A 20,851-nucleotide genomic window follows, 5' to 3' on the forward strand; every position below is an offset into this window, starting at 1 on the left:
CTGCCAGGTAATAGGGATGAGTCATTGGTTGATAAAGAGCTGGCAAGCTATCAGCATTGTATAATGTCTATCGTAAGTTCTCATAAACTAGTGATTTAAATTATGGGTTTTCTGGGGGAAAAAAGCATTTTTAAAATCTACAATATAGTTTCACAACATCCTTTACTTTTTAGAAAGATGTGGCAATGGCAGCTGAGGAGATGAAAGCTACAAAAGTCCGAATGAGCCAAAGACTGGCTGAGGTATGGGTTGTTAACTTTTTAATATTCTTTTTAAATTATTTTATTGATGGGACGGAACACATTTAATTGCATTTCCTGATCATACTAGTCCCTTCTGCCACATGCCTGAGGCCCTGCTGTAGGGGTCACAGATAAGCGCTAGGCGCCTACCCTATGTTGGTTTTATTTTTTCTAATTTTGGTCCTGTTACATGTTTTTACCTTCTTTGGGGGGGTTCTTATGGGACAGAAGCTGCTCCCTCCGGGGCCGGGGGGAGAAGTCAGAACTCTTAGGCCCCGTACACACGAGGGGAAATCCGCTGGAAAGGGTCCGCTGGACAGTTTCCAGCGGACATTCCTCCTTCGGATTTTAATCCGATGGCTTGTACACACCATCGGATCAAAATCCGCATGGAAAACATCCGCGGTGACGTGTCGCGCCGTCGCCGGGACGATGACGCGGCGACGTGCGCGACGCTGGAGGGCAACTACTTCCACGCATGCGTCGAATCATTACGACGCATGCGAGGGATGGGAGCGGACGGATTGATCCGGTGAGTCTACAGACGACCGGATCAATCCGCCGGAAACGATTCAAGCGGATAGATTTCTTAGCATGCTAAGAAATTTCTATCCGCTTGAAATCGATCGGCCGGACGAATCTCCGCAGAAAAATATCCGCTAGGCCGTACAGACGACCGGATTTGTCCGCTGGAACTGATCCGCGGATCAATCCCAGCGAATAGATCCGGTCGTCTGTACGAGGCCTTAGTTGCTGCATTTATGTGCTGCAGCAGACATGTTTAAGATCTGCTGGTGATATTACTGGAGCAGTGGGGTGGACATAGAGAGAAATATGCTGAATAGCAGGAGGAGCAAAGACCTGAAACCTTTTGGGAGTATTGCCCATTCCCCGCTTCGAATCCACGCATTGCTCAGTGAACAACCGCCCCCATGGGAATGACTGACTTTATAATACCATGCTACACACAGAACTCAAGATATGTGCCTCCAGTCAGGTTTTGCTGCTGGACGTTTTTTGCTTTCGTTCTCTTTTTTGGGTATCAAATGCTCACACTAGGTTGGGGAGGTGATAGGCTGGGTGTGTGAGGGGGGGGGGGGGGGGGGGGTTGTTTGTTGGCAGGATTACCATTGTTACCCTAAATGGTTAGAACACTGCTTATGTAGCTGTAGAGATGTGATGAGGCTACTTTTTATGTTGCTGTAAGTAATGGAGATCTTAATATGCGTGGGATATTGTTACTGTCATATTTAATCGCCACCCTGCTGGTCAGGCTAGTTAATTTCCACCTGATGGTACCATGACCTCAATAACATTTTTGCCGTGGAATGTCCGGGGTGTGAGAAATAAGATTAAGCGCACAGCAGCTCTAGCATATTTAAAATCGCAGAGGGCTAACATAATTGCTCTGACCGAGATGCATTTTATTGGTCATTTGCAGTCTGCTCTGAAGCGCCCTTGGAATGGCTGGGCTTATCATAGCACGCACACCAGCTTCTCCAGGGGAGTTTTCGTTTTTGGTAACAAAGGCCACCCCATTTGAGTTGATATCTTTAGAGACCGACCAGCAGGGGAAATATTTGTTTGTACATGCCCGCATTGGCGGATTGCCTATTTTGTTGATTGTTTGCTATATCCCCCCCCCACCCCCCATACAGCTTGGAGGTCGTCACTACGGGCCTGGCATTTATGGTTAGGCATCCAATGGTGCTGGCTGTGTGGATGGGGGACTTTAATATGACTATGGATCCTTTTATGGATCGCCCGGCACAGGCCGGGGGGGGTGCCTGGGGGGTCCAGACTGACCAGACTGGGCCGCTTGCTGAAAGAATTTGCCCTGATAGATGTGTGGAGGCAGCGGAACCCAGCGGCCCGGGCATACACATGTCATTCAACTAGCCACGCCACTATGTCTCGCATTGACTATATTATAGTCTTTACATCACTCATGCCAGTAGTGGGGGCTGAATTTGCGCCTAGGGCCTTGTCGGATCACTCGCCATGCTGGGTGCAGATGTCCCTCTTAGGGGAGGCCCCTAAACGGGTGTGGAGACTTAACCCATACTGGTTGACTGCTTTGACGGATCATGACAGTATTGAGCGAGAACTGTCGTTTTTCTTTCCTGACGGACAGGGGTCCACCTCACTTAATTCCCAGTGGGATGCATTTAAGCTCATGCGCATAGAGTGTTGGATACTAGAATAAATAGACTTAAAACGTCCGCCAAGATGGTGGTAAGCATGACTGAGGATACATTGCGGAACTTAGAGGAGACATATAATGCACAGCCCACTCCTGAAAACCTAACTAAGGTGAAGCTACAGTCTAGGGTAGTCTCGCAGCTACATATGGAAAAGGCCAAACGGCGCATTTTCTTCTGTAAAACACGGGTGTATGAACATGGGGAGAAGGCTGCTGGGAAGATGCTGGCCTATTTGGCGCATTTAGAGGATAGACCGCCGGTGGTGGTGTCTCTGGCTGAGCCGGATGGCTCGGTTATCACGGATCCCCCGCAGGTAGCGGATAGATTTAAGAAGTTCTATGGGGACTTATATAGCTCCCAATGTCAACACACACCACAGGAGATTCAGGCGTATCTGCACACGTTACAATTTCCACGGTTGAGCTTGGAACAGGTACAGGTGCTTGAGGCTCCTGTCGCCACTCAGGATATTGCCACAGCAATATCACAACTGGCCAAATCCAAGGCTCCGGGGCTGGATGGCTTGCCCCTGGAGTTCTACGCTACACATTCCGAGATGCTTGTCCCTAAACTAAAGGCCCTATACCAATCCATATTTGAATTGGGGGCACTTCCCACCTCAATGCAGGAGGCCCAGATAATAGTCCTTCCTAAGCCGGGTAAGGACCCATGGTATCCAGAATCATATAGACCTATATCTCTGTTGCCAGTAGATATTAAGATCTTGGCCAAAATACTATCCTCTAGATCGAATACAGTTATTCTCTCCTTGATTCACTCAGATCAAACTGGGTTTATGCTGGGAAAGAACACTGCAATGAATATTAGGAGGCTGTTTATGAACATCCAAGCCCAGCATGAGAACGTGGGGACCAGGGTGGTGGTTGCCCTGTATACGGCCAAGGCATTCGATTCGGTCAAATGGCTGTATCTGTGAGAATGCCTGAGATGTTATTGGTTCGGCCCAAATTGTATTAAGTGGGTTCAGCTTCTCTACCAGACCCCCAAAGCCAGAATTTTTGTTAACGGGTGGCTATCGGATCAGATTTCCCTTGAAGGGTCACGAGGCAGGGGTGCCCCCTGTCCCCACTGCTGTATGCCCTGGCAGCTGAACCATTGGCTATTGCCATTAGATTGAGCCCAGAGGTGACAGGCCTTCGGAAGGGAGAAACATGGGAAAAGATAGGACTATATGCAGATGATACGGTCCTGTATTTAGCGTATCAGGGTCCCTCACTGCAGGCGGCATTGAACATCATAGAGGAGGTTGGCAGATAATCGGGCTTAAGGATCAACTGGGACAAATCTCGGATTCTCCCTCTAGATCAGTTCCCCCCACCGGTGATGTCCCCAGAATTACCTTTACAGAGAGTGGCAGAGGTTAAATACCTGGGGGTGAGAGTTACGAGGAACCTTAGAGACTACGTCCCTCTCAACGTGGAACCCTTGTACGATACTATCAAATCTAGAACCCAGGCCTGGTCGAGATTACCCCTAGGGGTTATGGGTAGAATTAACTTTGTGAAAATGATCTTGTTACCTAAGCTTTTATATATGATTTGGCACGCCCCCTTATACATACCTCTAAAAGTATTTAAACAGATGGAAGCAATTCTAAATTATTTTGTTTGGGGCTCAGGTAGACATAAATTGGCTTGGCATATACTTAAGAACCCCACCCTGGAGTGGGGATGTTCCCTTCCGGATGTTCAGGATTACTATATAGCGTCGCAACTTTCACACTTATATTACTTTTAACACGTCTGAGTCACAGAGATACAGGTCGTTGGTTTGTAACAAACCGGGCAGTCCTTTTCACACTCCCATACAGGCGGTGTTCAGGAAGGGGACACGGAGGCTGTAGGTCATCCCGCTTTTTAGCGGATATGCTGATGCACCACCAAAAAGTATGGGATATTGCCCTAAAAAAACAGGACTGGTAACATATACATTCTCATACCCTGTTATGGAACAATGGATACCTGCCCGAGCTGAGCACAGTGCCGGATCCATGGCTCTGGGCGTCATATGGGGTGCTCTACCTGTCTCAGATCCCAACGGAGTCCGGACTTAAGTCCTTTTCAGTACTCAGAGAAGAATTTTCACTCCCATCACAATCTTTATTTAGATATCTGCAGCTTAGGCATGCGATTAGAACACAGTTGGCTTCTATCACTGTCGACCTAAGGGCTCCGCAGGTACTGGATAGTGTTTTTGGAACAGATTCAACCAAGCTCACATCTAATATATATTACATTGTCCGACAGCGTAGAATAGGTAGGGTGTCACAGGCGGCTAAGATAAAGTGGGAACAGGACGTAGGACCTATAGACGAAACAGGCTGGGGAGAGATTCTGGAGGGGGTCAAGTATGCATCCCCCAAACTTTCGGACAGATTGACACAATTGTATATAATCCACTGTGCATATATCTTACACCTGTTAGACTGGCGAAGTTTCAATCCACGAGAAGCCCCTTGTGCCCCATGTGCGCTTCAACTGCAGGCTCGTTTTACCATCTGTTATGGCACTGCCCAGATGTGCAGGCTTACTGGCTACAGGTGACACAATTTCTTCATGACAATATGGGGTCCCTGGTGGGCATGGACCCGAAGCTATGTCTTCTGGGTTTACTACCAGATATCGAAGTAGACAAATATCAGGCTATTTTTATATATGAGGCATTATTCCTGGCCAGGAAGGTGGTTGCCAAGGCCTGGATGCAGGCGGGGGCCCCATCACTGAGGGACTGGAAGAGGGAGGTGAACGCTACTTTTCCTTATAGGAAGATGATTTACATACATAGGGGGCGACCACAGAAGTTCTCTAGTGTATGGGATAGGTGGCTGGAGGACGGTGAAACCTGTACTGACTGAGGTTAACAAAAGTTTAAATTTTTTTTGAGAGGTGGATGTGGGGGGAGGGTGAAATATTCAGGGAAATATTATTGAACTGTTTATGTTGGATCCAGGACGGGCTGTATTTGTCTCCCTCCGTTTTTTCTTTTTTTTCTTTTTTTCTCCTTTTTATTTTCTCACTAATCTTTCTGATATACCCACACATGCAAGGACTTGTATGTGCCATACAGGCGGCCTAACTTACAATGTATAGATGTAACCCTTCTTTAAATACTTGGATGTTGTTGGTCCATTGCTATTGTCTGTATGTATACCTTTTTTTTACATCTCGATAAGCTTGGAATTTTCTGGTTAAAAAAAAATGGTGAGCACCCCAAAGGTTTACTCAGCAATTTCAAAGCACAAGAATGTAGCATACGATTTTGGACATTATTCATTCTTTATTTGTGGCTCATGTGCAGTAGCACCCTGGAAACACAATACTACATTATTTAGGCTTCTGAATTAATGAATGAACGTACAGTCAATAAATGTACAGTTCACTCTATTAAAATGCAAGTAAAGCCCTGTACACACGATCGGATATCTGATGGAATCTAATCCGATGGATTTTTTCATTGGATATCCGATGAAGCTGACTTTCATTAGTCTTGTCTACACACCATCGGTCAAAAATCTGACCGTGTCCAAACGCGGTGACGTAAAACACTACGACGTGCTGAGAAAAATGAAGTTCAATGCTTCTGAGCATGCGTCGACTTGATTCTGAGAAGGTGCGGATTTTTAACCGATGGACTTCCACACGATCGTTTTTTTCTATCGGTTTTTTATCTATAGGAAAATTTTAAAACATGTTTTTTTTTTTTTCAGCGATGGAAAACAAACCGATGGGGCCCACACACGATTGGTTTGTCTGATGAAAATAGTCCATTGGACTGTTTTCATCGGACAAACAGATCGTGTGTACAGGGCTTCAGCCTTGTTGTCTGTTGTTTTGTGATAATACCACTTGATTCAGGTTTTTTGGGGCATTATTACAACCTGAAATTTGGGGACACAGCAGGTTTTTTAAGGTAGCAGCCTTGCGACCAGGGCAACAACCTGCCCACATGCATGTACTTTGGAAAGATATCATCTCAAAGAAGCATCAGGTCCCTGAGCTGAAGGACACTGGGTGTTTTCCCCCTTTTGGCTCCTGGGCGAAAGTGTGGGTTTTTGATGAGGATTTTTAGGCAGTTTGCCCATTTGAATCCATTGTGTCTGGGTAAAAATATTTAAATTCTTATTATTCATCTAGTAATTTCTAGTTTATGAAAATGTAAAGTTTGTTTAGTTACTTTGTTATTTTACCTTATGACAGTTTATAGTGTTGTAAATATGGACCAAAGCTCACCTTTAGGCCCCTTTCACACTGCCGCGACTTGAAAATCCCGCAACTTTGCAGCCGCGGTTTTGACGCGATTTCAGGGAACGCCTGTGTACATTTTGAGGTCTATGGGCCTCAACTCTCAAAGTCGGACCAAAGTAGTACAGGGACTACTTTGAAGTTGGTGCGACTTGAAGTCGCACAGATTTTAATGGTTATCAATGGAAATCACGGGGTATGACTTGTAATGCGACTCTTATGTCCAAAGTTGCAGGAAAAGTCGCACAAGTGTGAAAGGGGCCCTATTCTTCGCAGTTCTTGAGTGTTGGTCTAGCATTAATTACAGGATATTGAGGTGATGTATTTATTAATTGTACTGAAAGCTTTCTATGTTTCATTCTGCTTTTGTGTGTATATACTTTATCCATTTAAAATTGATCAACAATGCTTTTAAATAAAATTTGTGGTGTAATCAGGAATTTGTTAGTGCATTTTGTTAACTATACTATAGCAAATTAGTGAAACTTCCTGGCATTCTTACAGAGATATAGATTATTCATTACCTTTTAGCTGCAAGAAAAACTGTCAGAAGAGGCTGCTCTACGAGCATTACTTGAAGAGGAACAGGCAGACCTACTTCTTACAGTGGAAGGTTTAAAAAACATTGTTGAAGAGGAGCAGGCACAGGTGGGTAGTATATTTTTGGTGTAGCTTTATAAAGCTATCTCTTATATTTGCTAACATGCATACTGATCTATGAAATGTAGGTTCAGAAGCTACAGAAATACTGCAACACTGTAGAGAGAGAAGGACTAGAAAGGAAGAACAAATTAACACAAGAAAAGTCAAGATGTGAAGAACTGGAAAAAGAGAACAAGCAGTTTCAAATTGAACTGGGTATGAGAATGTGATAAAAAAGTAAAACTGTAAATGTTTAACCCCTTCATGAAGGAAAATAAAACAAATCTTAAAGTGGGGGTTCACCCTAACGACGAAAAAAAAAAAATTTTTTTTCTTTTACCTTAAAATCAGGCATTGTAGCGCGAGCTACAGTATGCCTGTCCCGAATTTTTTACCCCCGTACTCACCTTGTAGTCGTCCATCGAAGATACCGGGGAATGGGCGTGCCTATGGAGACGGAGGATGATTGACGGCCGGCTCTGGCGCGTCACGCTTCTCCGGAAATAGCCGAAATAGGCTTGGTCTTCACGACGCGTGCGCATAGCCTGTGCGCAGGCGCCGTGAAGAGCCGAGACCTACTCCGGCTGTCTTCGGGGAGAGTGACGTGCCAGGGCCGGCCGTCAATCATCCTCCCTCTCCATAGGCACGCCCATTCCCCGCGGGAGCCGAAATCTACGATGTCCGAGTACAAGGTGAGTACGGGGTTAAAAAAATCGGGACAGGCATACTGTAGCTCGCGCTACAATGCCTGTCTCGATGGTAAAATGTGTCGGGGGGGGGGGGGAACTACCACTTTAAGGCCTGAACCCAGCTGTGAAACTTTGGCATGTGTAAGTAAACACTGTAGTTATCATTACAACTACTTAGTGTATCCAGGTGAGTTATACCAGGATGCAATTCGAGCTTTCATTTGGTGGTAAATGTTAATGGATATCCCCCAAGTTTTTTAATGTTATGAAAGCAAAACTGACACAAAATAGTAACAAAAATGTAATTTATCTGTGTATTTCTTGCCGTTACCATGACCTACCACCAAAGACCAAGCCACAATAAATACTCAGTTACCACATATGTGTATATTTGTTGTGTGTACCTGTAATAGGGCCTAGAAACAATAGTTTGCCCTTTCCCCTTAAACGCACTGGGCCAGATTCAGGTACCGCTGCGCACTTCTTACGGAGGCGCAGCGTCCCGTTTTTGCCCTGCGCCCCCGCAAATTATCTGCGCTACGCTTCATTTACGAAGCAGTAGCCACGTAATTTGCGTGGGCGCTCCTCAAAAATGCCCGGCGTAAGGGCACGTAATTTAAATGATCCCGTAGGGGGCGTGGATCATTTAAATTAGGCGCGTTCCCGCGCCGAACGTAGTGCGCATGCTCCGTCGGGAAACTTTCCCGAAGTGCATTGCGGCAAATGACGTCGCAAGGACGTCATTTGCTTCAAAGTGAACGTAAATGGCGTCCAGCGCCATTCACGATTCACTTACGCAAACGACGTTAAATTTAAACTTCGCGACGCGGGAACGACGGGTATACGTAGCATTGGCTGCCCCTGCTAATAGCAGGAGCAGCCTTACGCGAAACCCGACGAACGGAAACGACGTAAACTGCGTACGCAGGGCTCGCGTAGGGTAGTGAATCGGCGTTAGTATGCAATTTGCATACTATACGCTGACCACTACGGGAACGCCCCCTAGCGGCCATCGTAAGAATGCAGCCTACGATATGACTGGCATAAGAGCCTTATGCAAGTCATATCTTAGGCTGCCGTCGGCGTAACAAGGTTCCTGAATCAGGAGCATTCGAAACGCCGGCGCAAGTAAGCAATTGCGCTGCGTAACTATGGTTACGCAGACGCAATTGCTACCTGAATCTGGGCCACTGATACTAAATTTGAATTGTGTTTTATTTTTTTATTGCTCCTACCTAAAACACACTAATTTCTGACTGTTGGCCCCAACCTTTGATTCTGACCATGACCTTTGACTTCCACCCTGAAATAGACCTAGATTAAACCTCTAGTTACTTTATTTTAATTTAATTTATTTTACACACACTTTTTTGGGTTTACAGTCTTCTCTAGCACGGGAACAAGACATGCTCTATAATTTTCTCCATTCAAGAGGAGAAACAACACAAGGGTGGGCTCTACAGTGACTGATCACAGGCTATCAATACAATAAGGTGATCGGGAACAGATCCTTTCAGTTCCCAGTCATTAATTTGAGAGCTGGAGCTGTTAGCAACAGTTTCTGTGCTTGGAGTGAGCTGTGCAACATTCAGTAGCCCTTATATGCGATCCCGCAGACCATGAGACTGCATATATGCGTACGCTAAGTGGGAAGGTGTTATGATACCAATACCTTGTTCTTATTGCCACTTCCCAGAATACTGTTTAAAGGAAATCTATGGTCACAGAATACACCTTAATACACCATCGTAATAGCAATGCAAAACAATATTTATTTTTGATAAGCCAATATAAGCTTACTCAAAAAATGACCTTTTATGTTTTGAGTGCTGCCTGTCTGCTCATCTCTTTCCACAACTTCCTGGATTCCTTTAAGGCATTGCGGCTTCTCCACTGCTAATTACTTTCAATTTCTAAGGACTGCATTTTGCATTGTACCATGCTGCTTGCAAGCAGTGATTCCTGTACTAACGTCGCATCCTGAAACTTGTCCTCTCAGCACCTCTTTAGTGCAGAAGGCAGGCTCTGTGGATTCTGTAGCACAGCAGTACCTATCAACAAGGCTTAGTGAATATGTTTCACAGACTTCAAGAAAGTTCTGTAAATGTGTGGGGATCTCCACAAAGTAAACTTACAATTTTTTAGATTAATAGAAGTAGACTAGAAACAATTAAAATACAAAGTAGAAATGATTATCTAATTTTGAAAATGGATAAGACCATCTGTGTATGTATTCTTTATGGTGTAACATTCAGCAAGGAAATAAAAAGCCCTATGACATGGCCACTTGATTGGCTGCTTTCACTGCAGTAGAAAAACTCTTGAAGGCTAGTAGAGCGTGTGGGGCTGCTTGGAGACCCATTCTCCCTACCTCAGTTATCTTGCTGACTAACGAGAAAAAATCAAGCTGTGTAAAGTAAGTGCAAAAGCAATCCTAACTGCTTGTAGATGCAAGAAGATAATTGTTTTTCTTCTCATCCATTGAGGAACACAGGAATTCTCCCATCTTCAGGTTATACTAGCACCTACAAGAGATTTGGACACTGGGGAAAAAAAAAAACTGTAAGCCAGTCTCAACGATTGCTATTATCAGGCATGGCCTCTTATCAGTCTGGCTTTTGGACTGCCATGACTGAATCCCGATCGACTGGACATTGCATGGCTTGCCTAGAAGAGACCTTCGGGCACTGGGTCCATGTAAGTTAGCCATGTAGTGCATTTCAGATCTAGAGTGAACTGGCCAATTGAGCTGAGAACCAAGAGCTACTTCTTTTGTTTGGCTCCCTGGGTGCTTTTTAAATTAATGATTTGCACTTTAAAAGGTGGCAATCCTAAGGGACTGAGCACTAAAGTCCACTGGGTTTAGTATTGCACATGCATGCTCTCTTACCTGCCATTCAACAGAAAGAAGCTTCCTCTAGTTGCTGCTCCAGGATTACATAGAATCTAAGATCTCCAGTCTGTTCCTACTGCTCACATACAATGACTCTGGTCATCTCCAGCCAATCAACCCTTATCCACTGTCAACTGTCTGGGTTTTTTGAGTACCTGAGGCTTTGCCTCATACCCTAAGCTTTATTTTTTCTACCGCTATACAGTCACAACATGTTTGTTTTTAGACACAGAGGGGGCATACTCTCTGGAACAGGTTAAACCCAGCTTGCACTCCCCTAACAGTTCTGTGGATGTTTCTTCTGTGCCTTGTTAAGGTACTGTCATCTGCACCTGTGTTGTCGGACGGGTCTCTACTACAGTCATGCAGAACCGTGACACTAGTTTCTGTCTGGCACTGACCACAGTGGCTTTAAGCGCACTTCTTCTTCACCCTGTAGATTCTAAACCTGAACTGCATGCCACCCTAGCCCTTTTAAATGATTGGTCGCAGTGACTATTTCTGATTCTGAGTCACCCCAATCTCCCCCTGATTAGGTTAGCCTTGAGGAGTTGCAGTTTTCTACTCTTATTCTAGAATTAAGAGACTGTTTCGGGCTCTTATTGTTTGAGTGTAGACTGCTCTGAAACTGTAGGCATAAGCTGCTATCCTCAGTCTTAGGACAGAAACGTATCCATCCAGATCAGGCAGGGTTCATACTAAATAGGTCAACTAGTATCAACATAAGGAGAGTATACCTAAACCTACAAGTTCAGAAGATTCATGAGGGATCAAGAGCAATACTGTCTCTTTGTTTTTCCAGCCATGCTAGTGCCTCATTTGGAGTATTAAAAAAATGCGTTTCACCAAGTGCCGCTACTTGCAGCCGTGGAGGATACAACATAGCATATATATTTCTTAAATGCTTCAGACTTTTCTTAATCTCCACAAACTTGGCTCTTTTTTTTCTGCAACTCTGGGAAGAAATCCGGGAAAAATAAAACTTTAACTTCATTGTAGTGTATGTCTTTCTTTTCCCTTGTTTTCTGGAGTATGAGTCTTTATCCTTGAAATAGAGCATTCTTACCAAAAATGGCATAGGCTGACTCCCCTGGCAGTGGCACTCTATGTGCTCTCTCTATTGCGAAGAAAGGGGAGAGACTCTTTCCCAAAGATTTCCATAAGCCATTTCTCCATGAAGCCTACGGGGTTATAGCCCTCACAGCGTTCGGGGAGCCCCAAAGTTCTCACATTGTTCCTACGCAGTCTGTTCTCCATATCCTCCATTTTGAAACTGATTATTCTCTTTTCCTGCTTTAATGGGTTCAAATCATCCTCCACTGAGCTCATCCTCCCCTCTAATGCTGCTTTCCATTTCTGTACATCATGTCTTAAAAAGTTAATCTCCTCTCTTATCACTCCAATTTGCTCAATCATTTTGAATAAAGAGGATTTACAAGAGTTCACTGCTTGTAGTACTTCCCTTAAAGAGGGTTCTTCCCCTTCCACAGCACCCGCTTCTAAGGACAACAACGGATTTTCCGTTACCACTGCTAAATCTGTTCCGGCACCAATCCCCAGTTGTCCCTGTCTTTTCCTTGCTGCTGTGGCCCCCGCCTGATTTTTGGCCTGTGAAGCGGTTTGGTTGCTTTTAACTGGTGTATGTGCAAACATTTCCAATTTAGCTGCTGCTTGATTTCCTTTATCCTCTGCTGAGCGTTGCAGCTGTGGGTTTACACCCTCTTGCTGCAAAGCCTCCTAAGGTGCTGGCAATGTTCGCTTTCTCAGCTTGATCCAAACAGTGTTTTAGTTGTATTTGAAAGTACATAATAGACAGCACAGTGTCTTAAGTGGTTAGCACTTCTGCCTGTCAGCACTAGGATCATCAATTCAAATCCCAACCATGACACTGTCTGCCTGGAGTTTGCATGTTCTCCCTGTGCCTGTGTGGGTTTCCTCCCACACTCCGAATACATACTGGTAGGTTAATTGACTCTAGTCTAAATTGACCCTAGTATGTGTATATATGAATGTGAGTTAGGGAATTTAGACTGTAAGCTCCTTGAATGCAGGAGCTGATCATCAATTGATGGTGCTATGGTAATATAACTGTTGCAAATGGTTTTACAACCGACTTCATGGAGTTGTAAAGGCAGAAGGTTTTTAATGTGAATGCATTCTATGCATTAGGATAAAAAACCTGTATGTAGAAGCCTCCCTAGCACCCCCTAATTACTTACCTTCTGATTAGCTGAGACACAGCAGGCGGTGTCATTGGCTCCCAAAGCTGTTAATCAAAGTCAGGTAGCCAATCAGAAGAGAGGCGGGGCAGGGCTCTGTGTCTGAATGGACACACGGAGCTGCGACTCGGCTCAGGTGCCCCTATAGCAAGCTGCTTGCTGTGGGGGCACTCGACAGGAGGGAGGGGCCAGGAACAGTGAAGAGGGACCCAACAAGAGGAGGATCCAGGCTGCTCTGTGAAAAAACACTGCACATAGAGGTAAGTATAACATGTTTGTTATTTTCTTATTTTTATTTTTTTTATTAGACTTTACAATCACTTTTTTAAATGGTTTTATCATTTCAGAAGCCAAAGATTCCCTTCTAAGCCTGTTGCAGGAAGATGTCAAAGTAAGTGAGATAAAGCCATAAAGCGAGTGAAACATAATTGAAGCATGATAATTTGTCAAAGATATTACTAACCTATTCTATGTCGATAAAACACATTGTTAAGGGCTAGTTCACACCATAGAAAGGCAGTCTTGATGCATTCCAGATGCTTTTCTGCATGCACATTTTTGGTGCAGTCCAGTGCATTTTTTCCCGCTCTTTTTTTCTTCATCTCAAGACGTGTGCATTTTTGGTGCGTTTTAGGTGCGTTCCGGTGCGTTTTTGATTTATTTGACAGCATTCCAGTACAGTCCGGTGAAGGAAAAATGCAGCATGTTCTACTTTTTTTTCTGCACTGGACTGCATGTGGTGTGAACTGGCCCTAACAGTGGAATTGCTGTGTATATCAAAAATTCTGTGGTTCTGTGGTTGGCAACAGTGCTGTGTTTGTGCTAGAGTTTGCCTGCCTTTGTGCACATAAGGTTTACAGAAGGACACAGAGGATGCTAAGGTTGTAGGTTGTAGGTTCAATGCTTGGAGACAGGGTACTTGATTGAAAGATCATCCCCTTGTATGTTAGGGAATACAATACATCTATGGTGTGCAATCTGAACGTTCTATCCTTGAATCGTTTACCAGCTTAAGCTGGTAAATGTTTACCCCTTATTTTAACATTTATAAATGCCCTTGTGGACTGTATGTGGAGATGAGGTTCTGTGAGATTACAGAACACCTTAGGCAAGCGAGTTTCCTATGCAATTTGTGTTTTAAGCCCGTTCTTTTTTTGGCTGGTCTGTCACTTGACCACTTTAGCTTTCACAACAGTATTACTTTCTTTTTGGCGTCTTGCTTTCAAAGATGCACAGATAAGACAGCATTTCCTCAGCACTCCTGACATTTGCACACGTTTGAAGGCAAGGGTATGACAGCTCAGGTCTACTTTAAAGTGTTACTAAACCCACAACAGTAAAATTAGTCTGTATATGCAGTAAAGCATGCTTGTTATAGTCACTGTGGAACCGAAGGGGTTAATCCTGTGCATTGTGTAAAAAGGCTGTTTGATCCTGTCTTCTCTGATCCTCCCCTTCTTCCACAGTCCCAAACCATCTCCTGATAGAACAGAGCCTTGGGGGGGAAAGCTGCACATGCTCAGATTGGTGTGTATTGCTAGGGAGTTTTTTTCTTGGGAGAGTGCATGTGATCAGCATAGGGCTAATCAGCACTGTCCAGACAGAGGGTCTGTGATAGAAGTCACAAGACTGCTCTAACTACTGATGCAAAAGGGTATTTAGCAGTTTATATTTCTAAAACAGCATTTCCATGTTCTTTGTACTGTGGGAGACCAGATATAGTGAATGCAGGGTCCTGGGTTTATTAACACTTTAAGAGAAGTACTCATTTTCAGCCTGTAGTTTTCCAGAGATTGGCGTTTCTAATAAACACAGTGGCCCGGATTCAGAAAGAAGTTACGCTGGCGTATCTATTGATACGCCGCGTAACTTCTAGGATGCGCCGGCGTATCTTTTTTCTGTATTCAGAAAACCAGATACTCTGGAATTTTGCTAAGATCCGACTGGCGTAAGCCTCTTACGCCGTCGTATCTTAGTTGCATATTTACGCTGGCCGCTAGGTGGCGCTTCCGTCGATTTACGCAAGGAATGTGCAAATTAGGTAGATACGCCGATTCACAAACGTACGTACGCCCGGCGCATTTTTTTACGCCGTTTATGTAAGGCTTTTTCCGGCGTAAAGTTACCCCTCATAAAGCAGGGGTAAGTCATGTTAGGTATGGACGTCGGAAACGTACGAACAGCGTCGTATATTACGTCATTTGCGTAAGTCGTCTGTGAATGGGGCTGTACGTAAGTTACATTCACGTCGAAAGCATTGACTATTTGCGACGTGATTTCGAGCATGCGCATTGGGACATGTCCACGGACGCGTCAATTACGTGGGGTCATGATAGTTTAACATAAAACACGCCCACTACCAGCCAAATTTGAATTAGGCGGGCTTACGCCGACACATTTACACTACGTCGCCGAAACTTAGGGCGCAAGTTCTTTCTGAATACGGAACTTGCGCCCGTAGTGTATCTGAGATACGCTACGCCCACTGATACGATAATTTATCTGAATCTGCCCCAGTATTTATTAGCATCAAGAGTACAAATATATATATATAAAATCAACCGTATGTTCAGAAGCCATGTGGGCTCTATGCCTGTACGGTGTGGGCTTGGATCAATAAAATCTCTGATATTTAACACTAGGATTTGACTAGGAACATCACCTGGATTGCATCACGATCAGCATGTCAGAGAAGGCTACACTGCTGCTAAGCAACCTGCAGGGAGCTCGACTGTCTACAACCATTAGAGATGGGCATGGGTGTGTTTGAAATCCTACATGCCTGATCCTGCCAAGAAGCGGACACTGCACATCGCTAATCAAAGGCTGTGAGACATTTCTGGTCTGTGCAGCTGTGGACTGGAAAATGTCTCGCTGCCTGTGATTAGCGGTGTGCAGTGTGGGCTTCCTGGCAGGCTCGGCATGTGGAATTTTGAACATGCCCAGCCCATCTCTAAAAAAACAAATTGTGCTGGCCCTCCTGTACATTAGCCCCATAAAGTAACCAGCGCTGGGTTCCAATGTGCTGCCGCCGCTGCCATGGAGGCAGAGTCCAGCGCTGTGAATAGCCGGGACAGGAGAGAAACCCTGTTTATTCCGCCCACTCTGGAAGGATTCCCCTATCCACCTATAATGTGTAGATGGGGGAATTGGATCATTTCTTTTTTTTCATTCAACTTAATAGATCAATGTATGGGCTGCCTAAGTTCTAAGATCAGCCATTGATAGTTTAAATCTCAGCTGGTTCAGCAGGAACCGGCTGATATTTGAACCATTAATGAGCAGAGTCTCTTCTGATTATCACTAGTGTTTGCTATAGCCACTAGTGTTTGCTATAACCACTAGTGATAATCACTGGCTGGGCTGTGAAAGAGTGTCATAGACTGACACTCAGCTCAGCTTGCAGTCTTTTTTCAGTAACTGAGATGTTCCCCCCCCCCCCCCCCCCACAGTGCTCGTAGAGTCCTTCCTGCAACCCGCTCTTCTCCCTGCCAATGAAGATGCAGAGAAAGGAGCAGATCGGGCGGCTGTGGTTGTGTGAGCGTTTGCATTATGCAGTGTCAGCGAGCAGAGGGAGGGGGGAGGAATCCACTGAAGGAGCTGACTGGGGATGCTCTCCCTCTCAGGAGAGACTGTGTTACTCCAGCGGCGTCCCAAGCAAGATGCGGCGCATCCACTACGAATGCAAACAAAAAGGCATTTTAATTGGGGGGGGGCACATGGTGGGGCACAGCATAATGTTGGGGGGGGGGGGTAAGGGCCCCCTCTGAACCCCCTAGTGACGCCATTGCAGGAATGTTGTACAGATATCAAACTACCAATAGACTTCTCCACAACCGCCCTTTCGGGTTTTTCCTGCTCAATCTGCTCTGCAGGCTGTAGACTGCATCAGTGATCTATATTCTGATGGTGGGGAAGTCTCCCCTCTGTCAGAATACAAAAACTCAGCAGGGAGGCTCCCCCATCCACATTGACTGTGTAGATGGGGGAACTGATTTCATTTTTCATTCAAACCGCTGGTTGAATGAAAAAACAGCCTCATCTATGGACTGCCTAACTGTAAAATGATTTTGTAGAACTAAAGTACATGGGGCACTGCCTCCTGGGTGGGACCTTCTCTCCAGAATCCCCTATGCTCCAATGTTCTAAAAGGAGTTTATGATAAGCACATAACAAAACCACTTATAAGTAATCTGGGTGTTGGATGTACTTGAATTTACAGTAGTGGCAGTAATCATCTACTATATGTTTTGTTACATTTGGATTTTTGGTTTATAACTTTTGATATGGTAACAGATAAGTGTTTTTTGTTTGGGATGCCTAATTTTAGGTTGCACTATTGTAACATTTAGGCCTTATTTACACTAACTCTTCCTTATTCTGCAAACGCAGCAGACGGGGATGTACACATAGTGGAAAAAATGATCCCTGCCATCATGTTCAACAGGCTTATCTGTCCACCGATTGCAACACATTCTACTGAATGGGAGCACCCTGCATTTCCAGCATTTGTGCAGGGTTTAAGGGGTTAAAGTAGGCAATGAACAGGCAATGTAGTGCCTCCTCGCTGCCTTGCAAATGCTCTCTTCAGAGACCAATGCTAGTGTAAACTAGGCATAAATGTGCTATATTTTCATTTTCAGTATTTTTTATTTTTTAAATGGACAAAACTTAAAATTGGGACTTTAGGATTGCTAGATCCTTTGTCCGCAACTGGCATGTGGAGAAGCAAAAAACATCAACCTGGTTGAACCCGGTAGAACTTCAAAAAAGTGTGAAGAGAAGACCAGGTAGTAGCCTTAGGCCCCGTACACACGACCGAGGAACTCGACGTGCCAAACACATCGAGTTCCTCGTCAAATTCAGTGTTGAAGCCGCCGAGGATCTCGGCAGGCCGACTTTTCTCATTGACTAACGAGAAAATAGAGAACATGTTCTCTATTTGGCCCGGCGAGTTCCTCGTCGGCTTCCTCGCTGAAAAGTGTACACACGACCGAGTTTCTCGGCAGAATACGGCTCGGACCGAGTTTCTGGCTGAATTCTGCCGAGAAACTCGGTCGTGTGTATGGGGCCTTACAAACTCGAACAACTGAAGCTTGATGCAGAATGGCCCAGGAAGCACTGACACTCCTAGTGGAATGCACCCTAACCACTAAAGGAGAAACCTAACCCTTGGTCCCATAGGCCATCACCTTGAGACACTAGCACAAAACTGAGTTTGGGTTGAGCTCGGAGGAGCTATACCTGGTCAGGGATTCATGCCTTTTCTTCTGGCCACTTTCCCAGTCACCTGAAGGTGGCAGCATAACCCATGTATTAAGGATTATTAACTCCTTTGTCTCCTGTGATGTACGATTAAGCAATTATAGCACAAGAGGATTGAGAGAAAAAACAGTTGTCAAATACCATAGCAGTTTAGCAGATGATAATATACATGGGTTGAGTGGAAACCATATGGAGGTCTGTTGCGCTGATAATATGCTATTTTGACTCTGCTCTCATTTTAGATTACCAAACAAAAACTTGAAGCGGAACAGGCTGAACTTTCTCAAATCAAACTCGACTCTGCCACTCTTCATGGAGCAGCAGAAAAAGTCCAGGTAACGGAAAGAAAAATAATGTGTCACAGATCAGCAGCAAAGCTGATCTGCTACTCATAGTTCTACAGCCTTGTTGCTGCACAGGACTGAGAGGTATAGGCAGTGCTGGATCCCACCTGCTGATTGACATAGCAGCTACACCACCAGTCCCCACTCAGCCTTTAAGGCCCCTTCGACATGGGCAAACTGACTGGGTCCGTCTGTCAATTTTTTGATTGGGCCATCCGTTGCCCTATGGAGTGGGGGGTGCCAGTGGACATGTGTCCGACACCCACGGACATCCTATCCGCCAAAATAAGACGTATGGGGGATCAGTCCGTTCCCCATCCCTCTAGCGGATCAGATGGCCATAGGCTGTAAACGGGCAGGTGGTCTGTTCATGTTTGACCGCATATAGAGGACAGCGGGCTGTGTCTGTGATCACTCTGCATAAGTGGGCAAGCCATCTGCATGCTTAGCGGGGATCAGCGGACAGATTCCCCTCTGAGCAGGCGGACTCCCGGTGGAGTCTACCCCATATGAAAGGGGCCAGAATCAACCTCACTATTTAGCTGGGCTTAGATCAACACCTGTTGCCTTGCCAATAGGTTAATTTCCAGCCCAAGATTCCAATTTGTGTTAGTGCTTGGGGTTCTGCATTCATGGTTACCGACTTCCCCTTGTATTTTGACCTGCTTTTTTTTCCTGCCAGCCTTGACCTTTGCCCTGTCCCCAATTGTTAAAAACTGACTGTTGTACCATGTTCTGGTTCTATCCCTGCTCAGTTGCCTGAGGGCTGCAACCTGGTACACCCACCAGTAAAGTCCATCAGTCCTTGCAAGATGCTCTAGGGAAGGTCTGTTGGCATGTACATGGACTCTGCACTTTGTCCCTTTGTAGGGCTCACACCCTCTTCGGATCTGCAGATAGCCCAGAGAGTCCACTATCTAACTTATTTGTGACACAGTGTACTTGCAAAAAAAAAAATGTTAATAACCTGAGAAATGTTTATGACCTTTCACATCATCTTTCTGAGTTTTATGTCTTATATGTATATATGTGGTTTGTTGTATTACAGTCTATAAACCAACAGCTAGAGAGTCAGTGCTCAGAGCTTACTGCTACTGTCGAAAGACTCACCAATGAGAATATCCATCTCACTACACAGCACCAGCAAGATCTTAAGGTATCTTGAGGGTATAATATCTTTGTGGGTATCCTTGTTGTAATGTTTATATTTTATCACTGGCTATCATCTCCAACTTGTACTAGGTCTACTTTATTATAACCACATGCCTAGTACATTCAATTCTGTATAAAATGCCTTACAGGTGGTGCAAGACACCATGTCACAAAAGCTACAGAAACAAGAGCTTATGTTAAATACAGTGCAGGAAAGCCTGAATGAAGAGCTCCAGACCTTGCAGAGTCATCAAACAGCGTTGGAGAGAGAACTGTGAGTCACCCAACATTTCTGACCTTGTTTCTATTAGATTTCAACATTATTTAAGATGGCATGACAGGTTAAATGATGACCGTTTTTTTTTGTATTGTAGCAAGACCAACAAACACAATGCCCATTATAGCTAGATCATAGACTGCCAAGGTTTAACCACTTGCTGCCCGCCAATGACATATTGACGGCGGCAAAGTGGTTGTAGAATCCTGACTGGACGTCATACGACGTCCTCAGGATTCTGAGCCGCTGGCGATCGTTGTTGCAGGGTGTCAGTCTGACACCCCGCAACACCGATCTCGGTAAAGAGTCTCTCACGGAGACTCTTTACCACGTGATCAGCCGTGTCCAACCACGGCTGATCACGATGTAAACAGGAAGAGCAGTTGATGGGTCTTCCTCACTCGCGTCTGACAGACGCAAGTAGAGGAGAGCCGATCGGCGGCTCTCCTGACAGGGGGGGTTCGCGCTGATTATTTATCAGCGCAGCCCCCTCTCGGATCGACACACTGGACCACCAGGGAAGCCCACCCTGGACCAGGGAAGGGCAAAAAAAAAGGGGGGCAAAAAACATAAAAAGAACATAAAAAAAAAAAGATGCCAATCAGTGCCCACAAATGGGCACTGACTGGCAACATGGGTAAATCAGTGCCGCCCCACAATGT

At 45.0% G+C, this 20,851-nt stretch overlaps 1 protein-coding gene across 2 annotated transcripts in view; it reads left to right on the forward strand.

The window, feature by feature from the left end:
* The window catches only part of LOC120936937 (coiled-coil domain-containing protein 150-like), an 87,627-nt gene that overhangs the window by 19,681 nt on the left and 47,095 nt on the right, over positions 1-20,851 (forward strand). For both annotated transcript variants that reach the window (XM_040349758.1, XM_040349759.1), the window contains exons 5-11: positions 174-242; positions 7,240-7,356; positions 7,437-7,566; positions 13,499-13,542; positions 18,659-18,751; positions 19,809-19,916; positions 20,062-20,186. In XM_040349758.1, coding sequence (XP_040205692.1) covers positions 174-242; positions 7,240-7,356; positions 7,437-7,566; positions 13,499-13,542; positions 18,659-18,751; positions 19,809-19,916; positions 20,062-20,186 — 686 coding nt within the window. The remainder of the gene's footprint in view (positions 1-173; positions 243-7,239; positions 7,357-7,436; positions 7,567-13,498; positions 13,543-18,658; positions 18,752-19,808; positions 19,917-20,061; positions 20,187-20,851) is intronic.

This window comes from Rana temporaria, chromosome 4, assembly GCF_905171775.1.
Source record: "Rana temporaria chromosome 4, aRanTem1.1, whole genome shotgun sequence".
Classification (NCBI taxonomy): Eukaryota; Metazoa; Chordata; class Amphibia; order Anura; family Ranidae; genus Rana; species Rana temporaria.